The 17,990-nt window shown below is 52.0% G+C and overlaps 7 protein-coding genes across 7 annotated transcripts; 3 read left to right on the forward strand and 4 right to left on the reverse strand.

The window, feature by feature from the left end:
* Window positions 1-554: 554 nt before the first annotated feature.
* BKA67DRAFT_523783 (HAD-like domain-containing protein) lies at window positions 555-3,308 on the forward strand (the record flags this gene model as incomplete). The annotated part of the gene is made up of 1 exon (XM_046098505.1): window positions 555-3,308. The coding sequence occupies one exon, from the start codon at window positions 555-557 to the stop codon at window positions 3,306-3,308; it is 2,754 nt and encodes a 917-aa protein (XP_045954368.1).
* A 332-nt stretch (window positions 3,309-3,640) lies between these two features.
* On the reverse strand, window positions 3,641-5,291 carry BKA67DRAFT_539694 (C3HC zinc finger-like-domain-containing protein; the record flags this gene model as incomplete). The annotated part of the gene is made up of 2 exons (XM_046100682.1): window positions 3,641-4,500; window positions 4,553-5,291. 2 exons carry the CDS (start codon window positions 5,289-5,291, stop codon window positions 3,641-3,643), a joined length of 1,599 nt encoding a protein of 532 aa, XP_045954369.1.
* A 1,176-nt stretch (window positions 5,292-6,467) lies between these two features.
* On the forward strand, window positions 6,468-7,523 carry BKA67DRAFT_523415 (3'-phosphoadenosine 5'-phosphatase; the record flags this gene model as incomplete). The annotated part of the gene is made up of 1 exon (XM_046098467.1): window positions 6,468-7,523. The coding sequence occupies one exon, from the start codon at window positions 6,468-6,470 to the stop codon at window positions 7,521-7,523; it is 1,056 nt and encodes a 351-aa protein (XP_045954370.1).
* A 285-nt stretch (window positions 7,524-7,808) lies between these two features.
* On the reverse strand, window positions 7,809-8,576 carry BKA67DRAFT_524053 (ribosomal protein L6, alpha-beta domain-containing protein; the record flags this gene model as incomplete). Its single annotated transcript, XM_046098532.1, has 1 exon — window positions 7,809-8,576. One exon carries the CDS (start codon window positions 8,574-8,576, stop codon window positions 7,809-7,811), a length of 768 nt encoding a protein of 255 aa, XP_045954371.1.
* A 1,409-nt stretch (window positions 8,577-9,985) lies between these two features.
* On the forward strand, window positions 9,986-12,205 carry BKA67DRAFT_694844 (uncharacterized protein). The gene is made up of 5 exons (XM_046109283.1): window positions 9,986-10,851; window positions 10,900-11,117; window positions 11,169-11,447; window positions 11,498-11,771; window positions 11,825-12,205. Exons 1-5 carry the CDS (start codon window positions 10,257-10,259, stop codon window positions 11,974-11,976), a joined length of 1,518 nt encoding a protein of 505 aa, XP_045954372.1. The 5' UTR covers window positions 9,986-10,256; the 3' UTR covers window positions 11,977-12,205.
* Window positions 12,206-13,340: 1,135 nt separating this feature from the next.
* On the reverse strand, window positions 13,341-14,219 carry BKA67DRAFT_683117 (uncharacterized protein; the record flags this gene model as incomplete). The annotated part of the gene is made up of 1 exon (XM_046108965.1): window positions 13,341-14,219. The coding sequence occupies one exon, from the start codon at window positions 14,217-14,219 to the stop codon at window positions 13,341-13,343; it is 879 nt and encodes a 292-aa protein (XP_045954373.1).
* Window positions 14,220-15,261: 1,042 nt separating this feature from the next.
* On the reverse strand, window positions 15,262-17,600 carry BKA67DRAFT_649543 (high-affinity methionine permease). The gene is made up of 8 exons (XM_046106014.1): window positions 17,184-17,600; window positions 16,885-17,124; window positions 16,738-16,833; window positions 16,430-16,686; window positions 16,289-16,382; window positions 16,065-16,239; window positions 15,877-16,013; window positions 15,262-15,819 (listed from the first exon to the last, which is right to left on the reverse strand). The coding sequence occupies exons 1-8, from the start codon at window positions 17,434-17,436 to the stop codon at window positions 15,317-15,319; spliced, it is 1,755 nt and encodes a 584-aa protein (XP_045954374.1). The 5' UTR covers window positions 17,437-17,600; the 3' UTR covers window positions 15,262-15,316.
* Between the last annotated feature and the right edge of the window lie 390 nt (window positions 17,601-17,990).

Here is a 17,990-nt window from a genome sequence, read left to right on the forward strand (position 1 = left end):
GCGCAGGCTGAAGAAGTTTGCAGCTAGTCTAGTCTCTCAAGTAGGTTTGCGCAAGATCGTGGTGTCACCCCCTTGCCGGTAAACCTTCTCCGTCTTCTCAGAAAGCTTTCCAGAAACAACCATTTGGCTTTCCAATTCACTTGGCTCCTTTTCCTTCTCCGAGCGACCTCCACTAACCATTTGTTGTATTTAATATTCTACGCGAAGGCGTCCATCCCAATCACATGCATAGTAGACAAGGTCTTACGCCCACTCTTCACTTATTAGTTCACACGGGTTCCGCAGGAGAAGGTGTTCCTCGCTCATTCTCAATCTGTTCTCAAGTGAGCACCACCCTAAAGGTACAAGCTTTTCGCCGAGGCCCCTTCATACAACCTCTGAAGCCTTTGATATATGATCCGATAATCGTTGCTTTTGGATTATCAAAAGCCGAGAAAGAACGGAGCGGCCCCTTCCTGTTTTTCTCATCCGCAATACTACGTAGTTGCTCCAGCAGTATCGACAACTTACGCTTTCACCTACGCATCTTCTGAGCCTGGCTCAAACCGTTCATCATGGATAGATTAGAGGCATCCTTATCGATCACGGGCATGACATGTGCATCTTGCTCCAACAACATTCTCACCACGCTCAAGAAGTCTGAATGGATCACCAAGGCAGCCGTGGATCTGCTCAACAACAGTGCGAAAGTCGAGTTCATCGGAGAAAACGACAATGCGCAACAAATTGTAGACGCAATCGAGGAGCTCGGATACGAAGCACATCTCGACCAGGTTAGATCGCAAGCACCTGATACTGTGGAGGAAAGGGGGCACAGGACTGTCGACATTCGAATCGATGGATTTCATTGCGAGCTCTGCCCCAACCGAGTCACTACTCGTCTTCTCGACTTACAGCAAGTTGGGGTGATCGGGATCATCAGCCAACCTACCAAGGATAGACCAATAATGACTGTCAAATATGTTCCCGAGCCCTCGAAACTCAACATACGTCAGATACTGGCAGCGATTAATGTCATCGATCCCGCATTCCAGGCATCGATATATCATCCAACATCAACGGAGGAACGATCTCGACAGATTCATGCGAGGCATCAACAACGCATCCTCCTCAGGCTTCTTGGGACTCTAGCCGTTGCTATACCCACATTCATTATCGGCATCGTCTACATGAGCTTGGTATCTGATATGAATAGCACACGACACTACCTCATGAGTCCCCTGGCCGACGGTATCAGTCGAGCTCAAATCGCCCTGTTGGTCATGGCAACCCCCGTTTACTTCTGCGCTGCAGATCTATTTCATAGGCGGGCACTAAAGGAGCTATGGATGCTCTGGAAGCCGTCGAGTAGGACACCGATACTACAAAGGTTTTACCGCTTCGGCAGCATGAACATGCTCATGTCGCTGGGAACAAGCATCGCATACATCTCCTCGCTGGCGCAAATCATTGCGGCTGCAGTGCACCCGCGAAAGCGAATGGTAGACGACTCGAACTTCTACTTCGACTCTGTTGTGTTTTTGACCCTCTTCTTGCTTGCAGGCAGGCTGATCGAAGCTTACAGCAAGTCCAGGACGGGGGACGCGGTGGAGATGCTCTGCAAGCTCCGACCCACGACTGCCGTTCTGGTCGAGGGGATAGAGGGCGGCGACTCAGCCCCGAGAAGTCAGACTATTGCTGCTGAGCTTCTAGATCTCGGCGACCTCATACAAGTTTCACATGGCGCATCGCCGCCTTGCGACGGTGAAGTTGTTCAGGGCGTGGCTCAGTTTGACGAGTCGAGTCTGACTGGCGAGTCGAGACTGATCAAGAAGTCGGCCGGCGACGGAGTATTCGCTGGAACTGTCAACAAAGGCCAGCCCGTCCGCGTTCGGGTCACGGGGGTCGCTGGGCAATCAATGCTGGACAAGATCGTCGAGGTGGTCCGCGAAGGCCAGGCCAAGAGAGCGCCGATGGAGAGGATTGCTGATGTTCTGACCGCATACTTCGTCCCTGCCATCACGCTTATAGCTATCCTGACATGGCTGATATGGTTCATCCTCGGCGTGAGCGGTAGGCTGCCGGAGAAGTGGCTCAACGACTCCTCGGAATCATGGATCGTCTTCTCGCTCCAGTTCGCCATCGCCGTCTTTGTGGTCGCCTGCCCATGCGGTCTCGGACTGGCCGCTCCTACAGCCATCTACGTCGGCGGTGGGCTTGCAGCCAAGTACGGTATACTGGCCAAGGGCGGCGGCGAGGCCTTCGAAAAAGCCAGTCACCTCAAGTGCGTCGTGTTCGACAAGACAGGTACCATCACACAAGGAGGCGAACCACAAGTCACGGACCACGAGATCTACCGTGACGTCCAACAGCCCGAGTCCTTTCTTCTTGCAGCTGTGGGATCACTTGAACAGCACAGCAGCCACCCGATAGCCAAGGCCATGCAGTCATTCTGCTCAGATGCCCTGGCCACAAGCCAAGCTATCAGCCTCCGAGACGTCGAAGAGATACCCGGCAAGGGGCTCAAAGGCACCTGCGACGGCTTCGACATGATCATCGGCAACGCGAAACTGATGACCGAGTTCGACGTCGACATGTCGTCCTCCTCAAGCACCTCCTTGGACATGTGGAAGAGCCGCGGCCACTCGGTTGCCCTCGCCGCAATCCGGACCGCCGGACAGGCAACCTACCAGCTCGCGGCCTCCTTCGGCATCTCAGACCCGATCCGCGCCGAGGCGGCGCCCGTCATCGCCGCGCTGCAGGGCCAGGGCGTCGAGGTCTGGATGCTGTCGGGGGACAACCTGACGACAGCGCGCGCCGTGGCACAGCGGGTCGGGATCCCCTCGTCCCACGTCATGGCGGAGGTGCTGCCGACGGACAAGGCGGACAAGGTGCGAGAGATCCGCGCGGCGGGGCCAGCGGGGCGCGGCGGCATCGCCATGGTGGGCGACGGGATCAACGACGCGCCGGCGCTCGCGGTGGCCGACGTGGGCATCGCCATCGGGTCGGGGACGGACGTGGCCATCTCGTCGGCGGACTTCGTGCTGGTCAACTCGGACCTGCGCAGCGTGGTGACGCTGCTGGGGCTCAGCGGGGCCGTGTTCCGGCGCATCAAGTTCAACTTCTGCTGGGCGCTGGTCTACAATCTGCTCGCCGTGCCGTTCGCGGCCGGCTGCTTCTACGCCCTGGGCGTCAGGCTGGACCCGGTGTGGGCGAGTCTGGCCATGGCGCTGAGCAGCATCAGTGTGGTGCTTAGCAGTCTGGCGTTGAGGTTGGGCATTCCGGTTTTGGGGTTCAGGGCGAGGGAGATACCAGTCGGTGTTGTTTGAGGTCGTTAGAACAAGAAGAAGAAAAGAAAAGAAAGGAAAAAAAAAAAAAAAAAAAAGAGTTAGGACAGCAGCAAGATACCCTAGTATTTAATTGGAATTTACCATAAAGAGCATTGACTTTCGAAGCTAACCGCACATGTGCGTAGCCTCCGATGAGTGCGTGTTATGATCCCCTCCACCATGAGTGACTATCAGCCAGTTCTGCTTTCTTTCCGAATTATTAATCCCCTCAAATTTCCGAGGCTAACGCACCAGGGCTACCATCCCGTGGCAACATATTTTCGACAGTACGAGACTTTCAACGGTACCAACTGTCGCCGTAGTTTGTCAGATTATTCCTTTCCACCTTCCCCTGTCGTTGCCGTACTCTTGGCCGTCCCCGGCCGACTCCTCCGGCCACCCTTAGTATTAAACAAGCTCTTCACCCTCCTCAACCTCGCCCATCTCTCCTTATCCTTTGCGTCCCTCACCTTCTCGTCTTCTTCGTCGTCTTCCACCGTGTCCGGCTCTATCATGGAGAGAGGCGAGACTATCGCACCCTCACTCGCAGTCGGCGCATGACCCTTGGTCGGTGTGCGTAGCGTGCCTGGTACGATAGTGCTCTTACTCCTTCCATGGCCGGGTGTCTTGTCCTTTCTAGGGGTATCGCCCCTCAGATAAGCGGCATTTTTAATGGTCAGCGCCAAGATCTCCCATGTTGCCTTGTTCGGCTCGGTAGCTTTGCTTCCCGGGTTCCGCTGGGCTTCTGGGTTCCGCCAAGGGCAGAAGAAGCGATGCTCACGAACAGGGTCGAGGTGGTCCATCGGTGCAGGTACCAGGATCTCGCCGGTGTCTTGGTTGACCTCCTTGCTCTTGAACATCCAAAGGCCAAGCCTTCTGAGACATGTCGCACAGGAAGCAGAGTTGGGTACCGGGCCAATCTTGGGGTTTGTCAGACCTCCCCAGCCTGTAAGTGCCAGTGCCAATGCTACATCGTTCGGTTCTTTGCGGGTGATGGTCGAAGGAGGCGGCGGGTTGGTAAAGAAGTTGGGAGGTAACTGTGCTTTTACGGTTTCTAAAGGGAGCGATTCTGGAAGTCGAAGATTGAATGTGTAAGGCAAAAAGGATGGCCTTGAACACAGCTCGTCATAACGTTGTCGTAAGGCAGGCAGAGCTGTCTGCGCGCTTGTGATTTGAAGCCGTAGTAACGAATCTGTAGGACTCAGGTTAGCACCTTTGACAGGTCTTGAGAGTCATAGACATACCATCACAACCCCGTTTCCTCCACAGGCAGTCGTCGTCGTGGGCCTCGACTATCAACTCTGCGAACTTGTTGACTAGTGCCTCTTCGAAATCGGAGCCCACGAGGATCGAGACCTGCTTCCCATCGACTTCCCTTTTGCTTGTTTTCACCACCAACTCTTTATGACAAAGCGTGCACTGGACTGTATCCTTGGCTTGGCACACCCAGCCCCTTTTGGCCCACTCTATCTCGTTGACCTTGTCGGGCTTTGGGGTCCACTGGGTAAGCTCTTGGAAGGTACCCAGCCTGCGAATGAGCTGGTCACGGTCGCCGGGACAGTATTTGGGGGGTTGTGGTGTCGGGGTACTGGCAGCCGGGCTTTTGCTCTCCTTTCCGCTCTGTGTCCACTTCTTCAGCGTGATGTTCGTAATGGTCATCTTGCTGGGGGCGCTCTCGTTTCCCGTGACTGAGCCCAGTGCACCCATGCGGCGGCGCTTGGCCAAGAAATCTGCTGATATCGAAGAGCGCGGGGGTTCTGTGGCGGGTACTGTGACGGCCCCCGTCGCGTTTGGTGTCGTTGGTGTGGGTGTCGAGGCCATATCTGCGGAAGGTTGCGGTACGCACGAGGCGGAATGGGATGTGTTCGTTCGTGCCAAAGGCGAACCGCCGTCGGGAGTGAAGGGTCTATCGGCGGTTGACTGAGGCGATTTGGTGCCGATGCCCTGGATCAGGGCGTTGAACTTTCGTTTGGTGGCATGCATGACTGCGATGGGCGTAAGCCACACCAAGTACGCGCCTGCTCAAGGGTGCCGTTGGTGAGGTGAGGTGAGGTAAGATTAGGTTCTGCGACCGCGTCTGCGCCTGTTGCTTCCCAAATTGTGCCGATGCAACATGCCCCAACGCAAGAGTTCGTGGTTGACGAATGAACGAGCGGCTGAGATTATCTGTGTTCCGTACGGGCTGGAGGTCTAACAGCTTGAGCTATTCTCTGGAGTGCGCAAGAGAAAGCACGACGCATGGGATTGGATTGACGTTTGCCGGGCGCCCTACACGACAGTATGTTGTTGATGTTATCGTTGTTGTTGCAATTGAAGTCTACCGTGAGTGACGTCGGATGAATTCCCCCTCGAATCCCTTGTTTAGTTGCAGGTGACTGCGACTGCGATTTCAGGTACAGGCAACAACCCCCTTGTCCCGTCGATCGGGCGACCCTATCGCTATCGCTGCTATCGTTTATCAGTCGCCTTTATTTAGCGATCAGACAGGGTCCCTTCTGGGGTAAGCATGACACAGAGGCCAATCACCGGCGGAAGCGATAACCGTTGCTCAACCGCCCGACGTCTCCTCGCGGAACTTGCATTTCGGCAGCTAAACTCAAAGAGAGAGAGAGAGAGGGATGGAGAAGAGCCTCGCGGCCAGCCTCGGTGGCCTGCAGCTGATTGTCGGTACTGACTTCTTGGGATGGCAGGCCACTATCGGTGTCTGCATCCCTACCGCGTGCGGGTCTTCTTCCATTGCCACGCTAAGCTTTAGAGATTGACTGCCGCCCGATAGCAGCTTGCCTGCCGTGCCTCGTAACGCACCTCAAAGCGTTCGCGTGGTGCAGCTCTCACATGTCCAAATGACGGCACCTACTGCATCTGGCAAGAGAGCATGTACAGTCGATACTCGCTCACAGCCTCATGAGACTCCTAGACCGCATCGTCGGTCCGCCACATAAGAAGGGGAGAGCATCGGTACTGCTCTTCTCTTCCATCTCCGTCGTCATCCTGGCCTTCCTCCTAGCTCGCGCCCTGCCCCGCCTCGAGCTGCTATCCACACATTTTGTCAAGGTTCAAGCTCCCCGCACTGAAACTTATAGTAGCACAATGGGCTCCTTCTTTTCCAAACTATCATCTTCGAGTCCTGCCACAAGTCCAGCCGCCTCTACCAACAACATGTCTTACGCCAAGGAGCTCGAGATCGCCCAATTGGCCGTCCAGCGCGCCACCATCCTCACCAAGCGTGTCTTCCACGAGAAGGCCAAGGGCACCGTCGACAAGAACGACAAGTCCCCCGTCACCATCGGCGACTTCGGCGCCCAGGCTCTGATCATTGCCGCCCTCAAGGCCAACTTCCCCGATGACGAGATCGTCGCCGAGGAGGAGGCTGCGGGCCTCAAGGAGAACTCCGAGTTGAAGAAGACCGTCTGGGATCTCGTCAAGTCCACGAAGCTCGACGACGCCGCCGCCGAGCAGCTGCTGGGCGGAGAGGTCAAGACCGAGGATGACATGTTGACCTACATCGACTACGGAAACTCAAAGGGTGGCGCCAAGGGCAGGATATGGGCCATTGACCCCATCGACGGCACCAAGGGTTTCCTGAGAGGTGGCCAGTACGCAGTGTGTCTCGCTCTCATGGTCGACGGCGAGGTCACAGTCGGTGTCCTGGGCTGCCCCAACCTGCCCGTCGACGACGATGCCCGTGTGACCACCGATATTGGCAAGGATGCCACCGACGAAGGTCGCGGTGCCGTCTTCTCCGCCGTGCTTGGTCAGGGTGCCACATCCCGTCCACTCTCGACTGCTGGTCTCGAAAAGGAGCGCAAGATCAACATGCGACCCATCACAGATATTGCAGCTGCGACCTTCTGCGAGTCCGTCGAGGCCGGACACTCGTCGCACGGCGACCAAGCCGACATTGCTTCCAAGCTCGGTATCACGAACCCTTCCGTCAGGATGGACAGTCAGGCCAAGTATGCCAGCATCGCCCGAGGCGCCGGTGACATCTACCTGAGGCTGCCAACCAGCAAGACCTACCAGGAGAAGATCTGGGACCACGCTGCTGGCGACCTGATCGTGCGGGAGGCCGGTGGCGCTGTCACCGATGTCCACGGTAAGAGGCTAGACTTCACGGTCGGCAGGACGCTGGCGAACAACAAGGGAGTTGTCGCTGCGCCCGCTGCTACCCATGCCCAGGTCCTCAAGGCCGTGCAAGAGGTGCTCAAGATTTAAATTAAATGTATACAAGTTCCGATCACGAATTAATGCCCCACATCTTGAACTCGAGGATATGAGACTGTGACTGAAATGGTAGTACATTTATGTATACATAGAGAATACACTGCATAGATCTTGGTCTTGGTCCGGGTCCAAGTATCTGGTTTCCGCCCCCCAATACCACGAGTAATATACACACGCCCAGTCCAAGATTGCTGCTGCTCGACCATGCATATGCTGTGTTTGTATCTGCACAGGCCAGCCATTGTCCTTGCTGAATGCGAGTTTACTTCTGCCCGTCTATTTGATCTTCTTCTGCTTCAACTTGATCGTCTCATCGTTGACAAAGATACCCTTGCCCTTGTACGGCTCGGGGCGTCTCCACCTCCTGATCCTGGCGGCGAAGCTCATGACCTCCTCGCGGTTGATGCCCTCGAGCAGGATCCTCGTCGGCTGCGGGGTGCTGGCCTTCATGCCCCGGGGCACGGGCTCCTCGACGGGGTGGGTGAAGCCGAGCTTGACGCAGACGAACTTCTGGCCCGGGTACTCGGCCTTGTTGGGGCGCTCCTCGACCGTGGCGCGGTACCCGACGCCGACCAGGCGCAGGATCGCCGTGTGGCCCTCCGACACCCCGATGATGTACCGCTGCAGGTACGCCCAGGTCGTGCCCCACATCTCCATCTGCTGCTTCTGCTCGCGGTCCTGGATCGTGAGCACCGCCTTGCGGTCCGCCAGGTCCTGCGCGATCTCCAGGTACGGCGGGATCTCCAGGTCCAGCGTCCCCAGCGGGCCCGTGACCGTCACGGTGCGCTTGGGGATCCGCAGGTACGTCGTCGGGTCCCTCTTCACCCGCGGCTCGCCCACGACCAGCTCCACGCCCGGCGGGATCGAGATCGGGGTCCGGCCCAGCTTGGAGGCGCGCGGGCCCGTCTGGGAGAACTGCCGCCGAGGTTGCGATGGGGTTGCGTTCTGGAAGGCGGGTACGAGGAAGCTCGGGAGCGATATCGAGCTCGATGGCGTCGAGGCGAGGGCCGCCGCGGCCAGGCGGCTCCTGCTTGGGGCCAACATTTTGGTGGTGGTGGTGGTGGTGGTGTCTGAGACTTGAACCGCGTGGGTGATGGCTCAATTGACTGCCCGGCTGGGATGCTGCTTCTTTTGCTGTTGAAGCTCGAAAGTTCAATTGGAGCCAAAAATTGCTAGTTGTGTCATGTGATTTGGCGACTGGATGGCCCGCTAAAAAGTTGGGGGTCTGACACGTTTGGACAGGGAGGCGCGACGAGTAAACGACCACGTATTTATTTTCTCATCTACGGATGCGTACTGCATCCATAGACTGTAGTAAGAAAACTTGGCAGCTTGAACTCTTGAGTGTCGCACATTCGCTAATGCCGATGCCATTCAAAAGCCATCGCTCTTCTCTTCCACCCTTTTGTAGCCATTCAACGTTGTAAAGAGGGGCGGTAATCATGGACATATAGGCGTATCAAGCGTTGGGGTCTTAGTCTGGTTTGTTTGGCCTTGCCAGTCTAGTGTCAATCCAGTGCTTAATTATATTTTCAGCAACATCGGCGATCATGAGCAAAGACTACCACAGCTCTAGGAGCAAGAATACTGTGGGCTTCGACAATGACCTTGTGTGGCATGTGTAAATAGGCAGACTTTCAGTGGCTCCTCATCGCCGGGATACCTGAAGATACATTATGTATCCGGTTACTATCAAAAGCACGAAATAGCATTCGTAATGGTGAGCTGATGACAGAACAATGGTGTCCCAAATAGCTAACAGTTCGCCTCATGTTTAAAACCTACGTCTTCAAGATTACCAACACCGTCAAAATACTGATGCCCTATAACACAACTCGGTAGATTTCGCTCCGTCGTGTTATGAGTGGAACAGTTCTAGTTATGACTACCTATGGCTGATTATGACTAAAATAATAATGAACTGTCGTCCTAATGCATCTCACAAGTAATACACAGCTGACTTGCTATGTCCCGGGGCATATGACGTGTGAGTCTCACCCAACTCTCGGAACAAAGGGAAGACATCACAGGAGTTGTGCGTTGCACATTCGTTATGACCAAAGTGCACATTGAGCATCAACGTTATGGTAATCTGAGCAGAATCGATATTATGCTGCCTCGAATCTTGCATCAACGGGACCAACAATGTTCGACATGCGATGGGATACCAGGATTCCCGTATTCTCTAGGCCCAGCAATCCACGATTGAAGAGGACTGAAACAATTGGCTTGAGGTTTCATTGAGAAGTGAAATTTGACCGTTATAACACTGGTAATAAATCTTCCGATTCTGACATTCATCGACGAACCATCTATCAGCGGGGGGCTGCGACCGATTGCAATTATAGACAGTAAGTCGGCAGGAACTACTCAAGCAAGTGGTAGCTGCCCTACAGACCGGCCAAAACGCATGTCAAGGAGGTTGTAGATTTGACTGACGACGACGTTATTCCGATTATTCATGTTGAAGTGGCGGCGGGAATGGACAATACGGTGTGTCACGTATTTGCGGCTGCACCTTTTCTTCAGACTTTCAATCCTTGAAGTTTTCGATCATGACATTCGGTTCCAAACTCTTTCCACCTTCGCCTTCTGGTTTTACTGCCACCTTGTCTTTCTCTTCCTTTCCTCTGAATTCGCAATCTCATAACCCTACGCAAAACGCATATCAGATTCTGACCTTCGGGTACTGGGTTCTGAGCTTTGTGGTAGGAATTCAACATCATGGGTTTCAAGCGAGTGGCCATCGCGCTGCTTTTTCTGGCAACCTCAGACCTCGCTGGAGCTTTCGGCTGGATACCCCAGTCACTATCAAGCTCAACTACTACTGGGGGCAGCATAGAGGTACCACCTGGCCATAGCTCGTCGCAGCCGCATCAGACATACCGCCGCCCCCTCACGTCATATGAAGTCGCTCTTAACGAATTGCAGCAACTCGAGTCTGAGCCCGTATGCCATCGTACCGCAGCTAGACTACTTGTAAACAACTGCCAGGTCCTAGATGGCAAGGACGAGGCGACGGTTTTGACCGACAGTGGCAGACAGATTCGCGACTTCGTCGATGCTTACGCAGCTAGCTTGGCGATATGCGACCTTGAGCGAGGTAGTTTCACGATTCCGCCTGAGTGTTACAAGTTCAGGGAGCCCGCCCTGAAGCATCTGTCTATTGGTCAAACTGCTTTCCTTCATGTCAGTACGCAAGAAATTGACCGTTGTCTCTCAGGTCTTGGCTCGTCGGACTCTGGCTGGAACACTTGGATCAGCTATCGTCACAAGGCTTTGCGGTTCTGCGAAGCTGCTCGCGCAGATAATGAGAAAGGTCTGTTGCGAATAATATATTCTCACGATCACTGTTGACTATCTGTAGCCGAGCATATTCGAATTTTCCAGCGTCTCGCCAAAACCATGAGTAGATTGAATGACGACATGGAGGAGCAGCTAGACAGGCGCATGGCCGATCTCGACTCTCGAACTCAGGTTGCAACAGAACACCTGGATCGTTTATCACCTCAACTGGATCGCATAGGTACTAGTCTTGATGGTCTAGAAGACCTCATCTCTGGCGATCTCGCTATAGCTCTTCAGGTAAATTATATTTTGTACAATATTTCTATCTGGGTCTAACTTTGGTTGTAGAGGTCAACCGATAACGTCAATGATGGCATTGATAGTGCCGCAAACCTTCAAAGGGCTCTTGAAATTCTGATGCAAACTGTTCTTGCAACGAATTCAGAAGCTGCATCTGCCCATGAGCGGTCAATGGAGGTCGTAACTCATAAGGCAGACGCGCAGCTGGCTACTATCATGACGGCGATGACTTCCGCGGTTGCCTCTGCGGCTTCCCTACAAGATCAGATAGAATCAGCGCATGTTCAAAGTGCACAACTCGAATACCGCCAAGCCCATCTTGAAGAGGTATGATATCAGACGACGCACCAATTGTGACTACTGACTCGACTGTATAGGGAATGGTACGCCTCATAGATATGACTGAGTTTCTCACAATAAAGTACGATCAGCATACTCATATTCTCTACGAGGCACAGAATATGACAAATAATATCCTGGATACCCTCGAGGACACAGCAGCATCGGCCGCTATCATTGGCGATGCATTTTCAAAGCAGTCGTCAGCGACCTCTTGGTGGCCGTACATCTGGTGTCCAGCAGCGTCTCTCGTCATGGGCTCGTATGGTCTTCCGCCTTCTGCGATGCGTAATATAGCTCTGGTAGCACTTGGTGAGCAACACCCAATCCTTGGGTGCACCGCAATGCTAACATGCATATAACAGGCGAAGCAGCAGGCTTCCTGGTTTCATCTGTGCAGTTACTCTCGCTCACCCTTCCCTCATTTATGAGCCTAGGTTTCTCCAGCACCCTCGCACACATTACGACTCTAGCTTCACCTACAGCAACAGCCACAAGCAGTAACCTCACATCATAACCTCTCTCGTTTCAGATTTCTCACATACATAGCTTTTCACACATTAGTTCTAGGAGACGGTCTGTAGCTGGGGCAAGGCTCTTATCATATCATTTCGGGTGGAATGGCTTATTTTGCCGATTAAGGAGAAAGGTGCGGCGGACAGATATGGGTAGATAAAAGGCAAGCTGGAGTTCAGATATGCAGTCTCTGGTCATTTTGATTTCACAGTATCTCATTAGCTGGTTGGCAGGTCAATCAAGTTCGTTTGATTCGACCGATTCCTTTCATCTGTAGTCTTAAGGTGATCGCGATCAGCGTACACTCAAGTGCCAACCAATGCTTTGCACCTGTGACCTAGCCTGTCTTGCACCTTTCGTGCAATGCTTCCTATGATGTTGTCTAGCGCTCTTATCATCACCCAGGATAACTAGTCAACACCTATCTCTATCTCACCATTCTCCATCTCGCCGTCTTCATTGTGGGTGTCGTTCTCGGCAGAGTCTATCTCGCCATCCTCACTGTCTGTGGAAGTCACAGCGAGCAGTGGAATGGGAATCCCGGTGTGGGATTCTGCAGAGTCGCAGGGCACCAGACGTGCCAGTGAGCAGAATAGATAATCCCGAATCATGTCTCGTAACTCCCCAGGCTGACACAAGAAAATTAGCTAGCACGACCACAAGTGAAGTTGGGCTGCACTGGTTAACACTTGACTTATGAGAAGTTCAAGTACCTATGAAGAGTTACGGCCTGTTTATGTCCCCGATCAATGCGAAGGGCAATAGAACTGACGGAGCTGCTACTCGGCTCGAATCTATTGACAAGCTTTGCCACCTGCAGTTTCAGATCGATGCCTGATACAAAAGTCTTGGTATCTGAACCCATATTCGAACTAATTTTGGCTTGCATTTTCTATTAAGGGTACAACATACCTGCTTTGCTTCCCCGTCAACACCTTGGACGCCTAAATAACAGGTTTCCATAGCTGAGCTCACACCATTAGTGACGGGGTAACTTTCAGTCTATGCTTATTTTTCTTCCAAAAGAATTCTTCAGAGTCCTAATTGACTAATAGTCTTACCCAATCTTCTCGTTATTATATCCCAGAGGAAATAACAGTAGTCGACCAGGTAGTGTAATATTATAGTAGCGTTATGACGCTCACCAATGTGTTAAATTTACGATGAGCAGTCCCTCATACATACTAGGTATAACAGTACAAAAACGCTGATTTTTAATAATGGGTTAAGACAATATGTGAGTGTCTATACAATCCTAGAAACGAAAAGACCAACTATTCCCTGTATGCTGGTTTCGGTCTGACCATTCTCACTTCAAGCTGTACCACTCAGCCCGTATCACACGTTGCTTTATGTTCTTCCTCTCTATCCAATCCTTTCCATATTCCCATCGGGTTCCGCTCGTTTGAAAATAGCAAGCATGCGTGGGTCAAGGTATCCATTAAGTGCCCTATCACTAGAATCCGCCCCCTCTAACTGGAGAACAAAGTCTTTCAACGCTATTTCGAGGTCGCTATCTCTGGTGCCATCTTGTTGTATTTTGTGGCTTTCCCGATCATCAAGATCACCCATTTCGTCTCCGCAGGGAATACATATTTGCGTGCAGGTCTCAAAGGTCTTCATGATATCAACAAGCGGTGAACAGCACCAGGAAAGCGCCGGATGAACATCGGGACCATTGTAATTGCAGACATGGTCAGTGACTATGCTTATCGTGTGTTTGATATGCTTGATACCCAGATGTTCTGTCTCGTGCTTGAGCATGATGGATGAGATTGTTGGGTCGGTCGTCCAGAATCGTATGTCCATCACGCCGTTGGATTCCACCATCATGTGATCACCCCACGGGCTCATGACAAACCTGTCGAAATCGAAATTCAGCCAGAGAACTCCATGCTCTCTCGATCGATCCACGCTTCCCAAGTCGTCGTTGTATTCATCCATGGTGCCGTTCCTGGTAAGCCATTCTTCGAAGTGGTGTTCATGATTTATTGAGTAATCATGCCAAAAGTATGCACGGATAGTAGGTGTTGGGACACGATAGACCGTCAGGCGGAAATCGTAGACTCTTTTGAAGACGAAGTAGCTCTCCCGGTCAATCTTTTGAACAGCTAACATCTTGATAGGTATCGCTACACTGCTATACTCGTCATAAGGTATCAGGCGAGCCAGTGAACGAAAGTATTGCTGCCAAATCATATCACGAAGCTCTGGTGGTAGGCAGGGGAATTTTGTGAACTTCATCTTGTCAATATAACTTTTCTGAAATGTTTATGTATTTTACACTCAGATTTGTCGATCAGTCTGGAGGGGTGATGTAGGCCTTTGGAGGAAAGCAGGAAGTTATGATTCAGCGGTGGCGGGGATGCCCACGCGGGTTAAAAGTGCAATTGCGGACACACGTAGCTCTTGCCCATATTCACACAGTGAGAGGCATTGTTAACAACATGATCAGCCACGATCTTCGAGCAATTTGTGTACTTGATCCTTCAAAGTGCAAATACCATACGGGCTATGTGTCATACTATCACTATCACCCTTCAGCTTCACCCATATTACGCTCCTCCACTACTCCACCTGGACCTCAAGGAATTTGCGGCATGCTCTCCGACCGATATTCTCTCAAGAGTGCAGACAATTCAAAGCGGTAGAATCTATGTTCGAGCTTTGAACATCTATGGGCGAGTATTCAATTTTGTTGTAGTCACAACAGTTTGGTATAAATCCACACGACGTGCTAAATGCTTTCTTCTGCCAGTCCATCACACTGGTAATTAAACAGGGAAGTCCAAATACCCATGTCCTCTTGCAAGTTCATACCGAGAATCGCGGGCAAGTATTATCAGTTGTTTGTGATGCTATAATGAATTTGCCGCTGATTGTGTCGAGAATGATAACTTCGTATGAGGCATAAGGATCGCCATTGTTCACCGGAAGCATGCAGGTGTCAACAGAAATCACGATTTGGAGCAAATGAATGGGCCAAGAGTAAATTGAGACAACCAGCTCAAGAGGCGGGGTGTTGCTTGGTGTCTGAGAGCTAAGCGTTTGTCCATAGTAACACCTAACATTCACTACAGGCAAATGTTTCAAAAGAAGAATCGTGGGAGAGGGAACAATGACCGAAGTAATAGAGAAGGCACGATCAATATATAGTTCGAGGAAGCCTTTGAAATGACTATTCCTAGAGATGGTTCATAATACACAACCAATGCACTAGAGTCCCGGCTACATTGTATTTTGTCTAAGCAAGTGAGTGGCTGATCTTACAATCCTTTGATCTTGTCCGCATTCTTTGAAGGGTCCCCCATTGTACCCTGCTTAGGCCAGACGAACTACTCTTAAACCTTGACCTCGGTAGCTTCCTGGTCCGACAGCCGCTCTGAGTTAGACCTAGGCGTAGAACCAATCTCGCGGCCGACAACATCGTGAGTGGCATCCCAGCTTGCAACCTGTTCATTGGGGACTTTCACTATCTCATGAGTCTGCTCTCCATTCCCCAGTGTGATTACGCGTTGGCGAATCTGATACTTGCGGATTTTGGGAATGATGTAGATCCAAAAGGCATAGTAGATGCCACATCCAGCGATGATGGCGATACCCGTGACCACGTAGCTTGCGTACCAGAAGCTCACATCACCAGCATAGATACCACCGTCTGGCGGGTACCATGGCATGATGAGCAGGAAGAGGTTGACCAGGATGGCGAAGATGACGGAGACATCCCATGCTCGGTAACTTGCGCTCGGTAGCCCAAGTCGCTTGCGGCGCCATCGCACAGTGTAGAGACCAATCGCCATCGCGAGATTGAAGGCTGCAGAAGGGTATGTTTGCAGGTCGACAACTGGGGAAAGAGAGTTAGCTAAGCACGTCTCCGGTGTATCTTGAAGATGGAACGTACTGAAGTTGAAAGCATCACCAGCGGGAGGCGCAACGATCATGAGAGTCGTAAGCGCCCACTTGACGAAGTAGGGACCGAGCGGAGTACCAAGAGGTCTTGTTGACGCCCAGAATCGTGGCCACGGGAGAACACCTTGGCTGGAGACTCATTAGAATGATGGTCATGGTCCACTTCTTATAAGTACCTACCGTCCACATTCACGAATCATCCGAGAAGTCCCGATAGTGACTGTGACAAGGTTGCCGAACGAGCTAAGAGCAATAAGAAAGTTCAGGCCCCTGACAGCATTGCTTGACCCAAAAACCTTCGAAAAGAACAGACTTGCTGAGATCTGCGAAGCTGCTGCCAGCTCGACCTTCGGGACTGCGAATGCGGTTAATGGAGGCCACGCAAGAGACAATATGCAACATACCAGCAGCGAAGTAGGCAATGTTAACGAAGATATAGAGCGCTGTGACAACCCCCAACGAGATATAGGCGCTGTTCCTGATCGTCTTGACAGGGTTCTACTCGATATTAACCACTGTCCGCAGGCGTGTATATGTCCACTCACCTTGACTTCATTGACAACGTTAAAGGCATTTTCGTAACCAGAATAAGAGAAGATGATCTTCACAAGAGAGTTGGTCAGGCCATATGGTGTCGCTTTGCCCTCAAAAGAATTTTCGAAGTTCGCGTGAGGGCTTGCTACGGATGTCTTCCCTGAGAGAACAACCCAACCAGTAATCGAGATGAAGATGAGTGTCAGGAGTTTCACAACACCGATGCCAATGGTGAGACGAAAGGAAAACTTGGTATGTAGTGCGACAACTATCGACGTTAGCATCGACGTATATCACACAAGTCCAAGGCTGGACTTACGGAGGACTGCGACTGTGTATCCTGCGATAGCTACGCCTTTGAGTTCCCAACTGGTTGGAGCATGTCCATTAATGCGGAACAGATATTGAGCAAGCACTACGCTATCGTTAATTCAAAGGCCACGAGTGAAATTTTAGAATCCCGCACCTATTGAATTACCACTGCTGAAAGACAGAACAACAGATTGGAAGGCAAACGTCGTCGGGAAGAAGTACTTCGGGCGTGGATAGGCTTGCTCGAGGTATACTACCTCAGAGCCTGATCTGTTCGGGAAGTACGCCATATACTCCAGATAGATTGACAGAGTACTGGCTGATGTGAAGAAACCCAAACCCCAGTAGATCATACTCAATCCCACTGATCCAGTACCCTTGAGTATAGTGGAAGCTAATTGTGCGAGCGTGAGTTCCATGTATATAGCGGGGGCCGGTCTTGGGGTTTCTTACGGGTTGAGAATACGCCTGTGCCGATCATCTTTCCAATGTTGAGGAAGATCAGAAAAAGGGTGTTTGCATGGTAGCCCATCGGACTTTGCGATTCAACGGGAGCACCCGATGCCTCTTGATATGATACCCCGGAGTCATTGCCACCTTTCTCGGCGACGAAGTCGAGGCTGCCATCTGAAATTTCCGCTTCGTCGCGTCCTTCAACCTCGGTCGTGGTCGTCCGCTGGCTAAAGGGACGTCGGAAGAACGACATGTTGAACTTATGCGGCTCTTAATTCAATGCAAGCAAGCATACTATACAATAGAGTGAGAGGCACAGCACATCGGGTAGCCAATGCCGCGAGACACGGCCATTTACATAGCATTCAATGTTACATGCAAGCATGCAGGGTTCCCGATACGAATCTACACAATGAGCAATTTTCGTCGGTGTCGTCTGTGAAGCAAGGGGTTCAGACCAGGCCTAGAGCTATGATGCCTTTTCAATGTTGGATGTCGTTAGCGTATCCCGGCAGATTTGTGTTAGATGAACCAATAAGGGTCAATGCTATGAGCAGATAATGGTGAGCTGCATCTCCCGGGACTGTCCCACGCTCGGCGGCGGGACCTCATGATCGGAATGCGTGGGTGAAAATGGGATGATCGATGCGCCACGGTTCCTGCCGAATTGGATTGTCCAATTGAGGTTGTTACTAAAAAACTTGGTATATGGATAAATTACCCGTTCTGGCTTGTGACACCAGAGTGGCTGTTAATTGCGACTGTAGTCTAGTGATCGGCGTCTCCTAGAGTGTTGGCTCACAGTAA

The sequence above is a fragment of the Truncatella angustata genome (genome assembly GCF_020726525.1).
Source record: "Truncatella angustata strain MPI-SDFR-AT-0073 chromosome Unknown BKA67scaffold_8, whole genome shotgun sequence".
Taxonomy (NCBI): domain Eukaryota; kingdom Fungi; phylum Ascomycota; class Sordariomycetes; order Amphisphaeriales; family Sporocadaceae; genus Truncatella; species Truncatella angustata.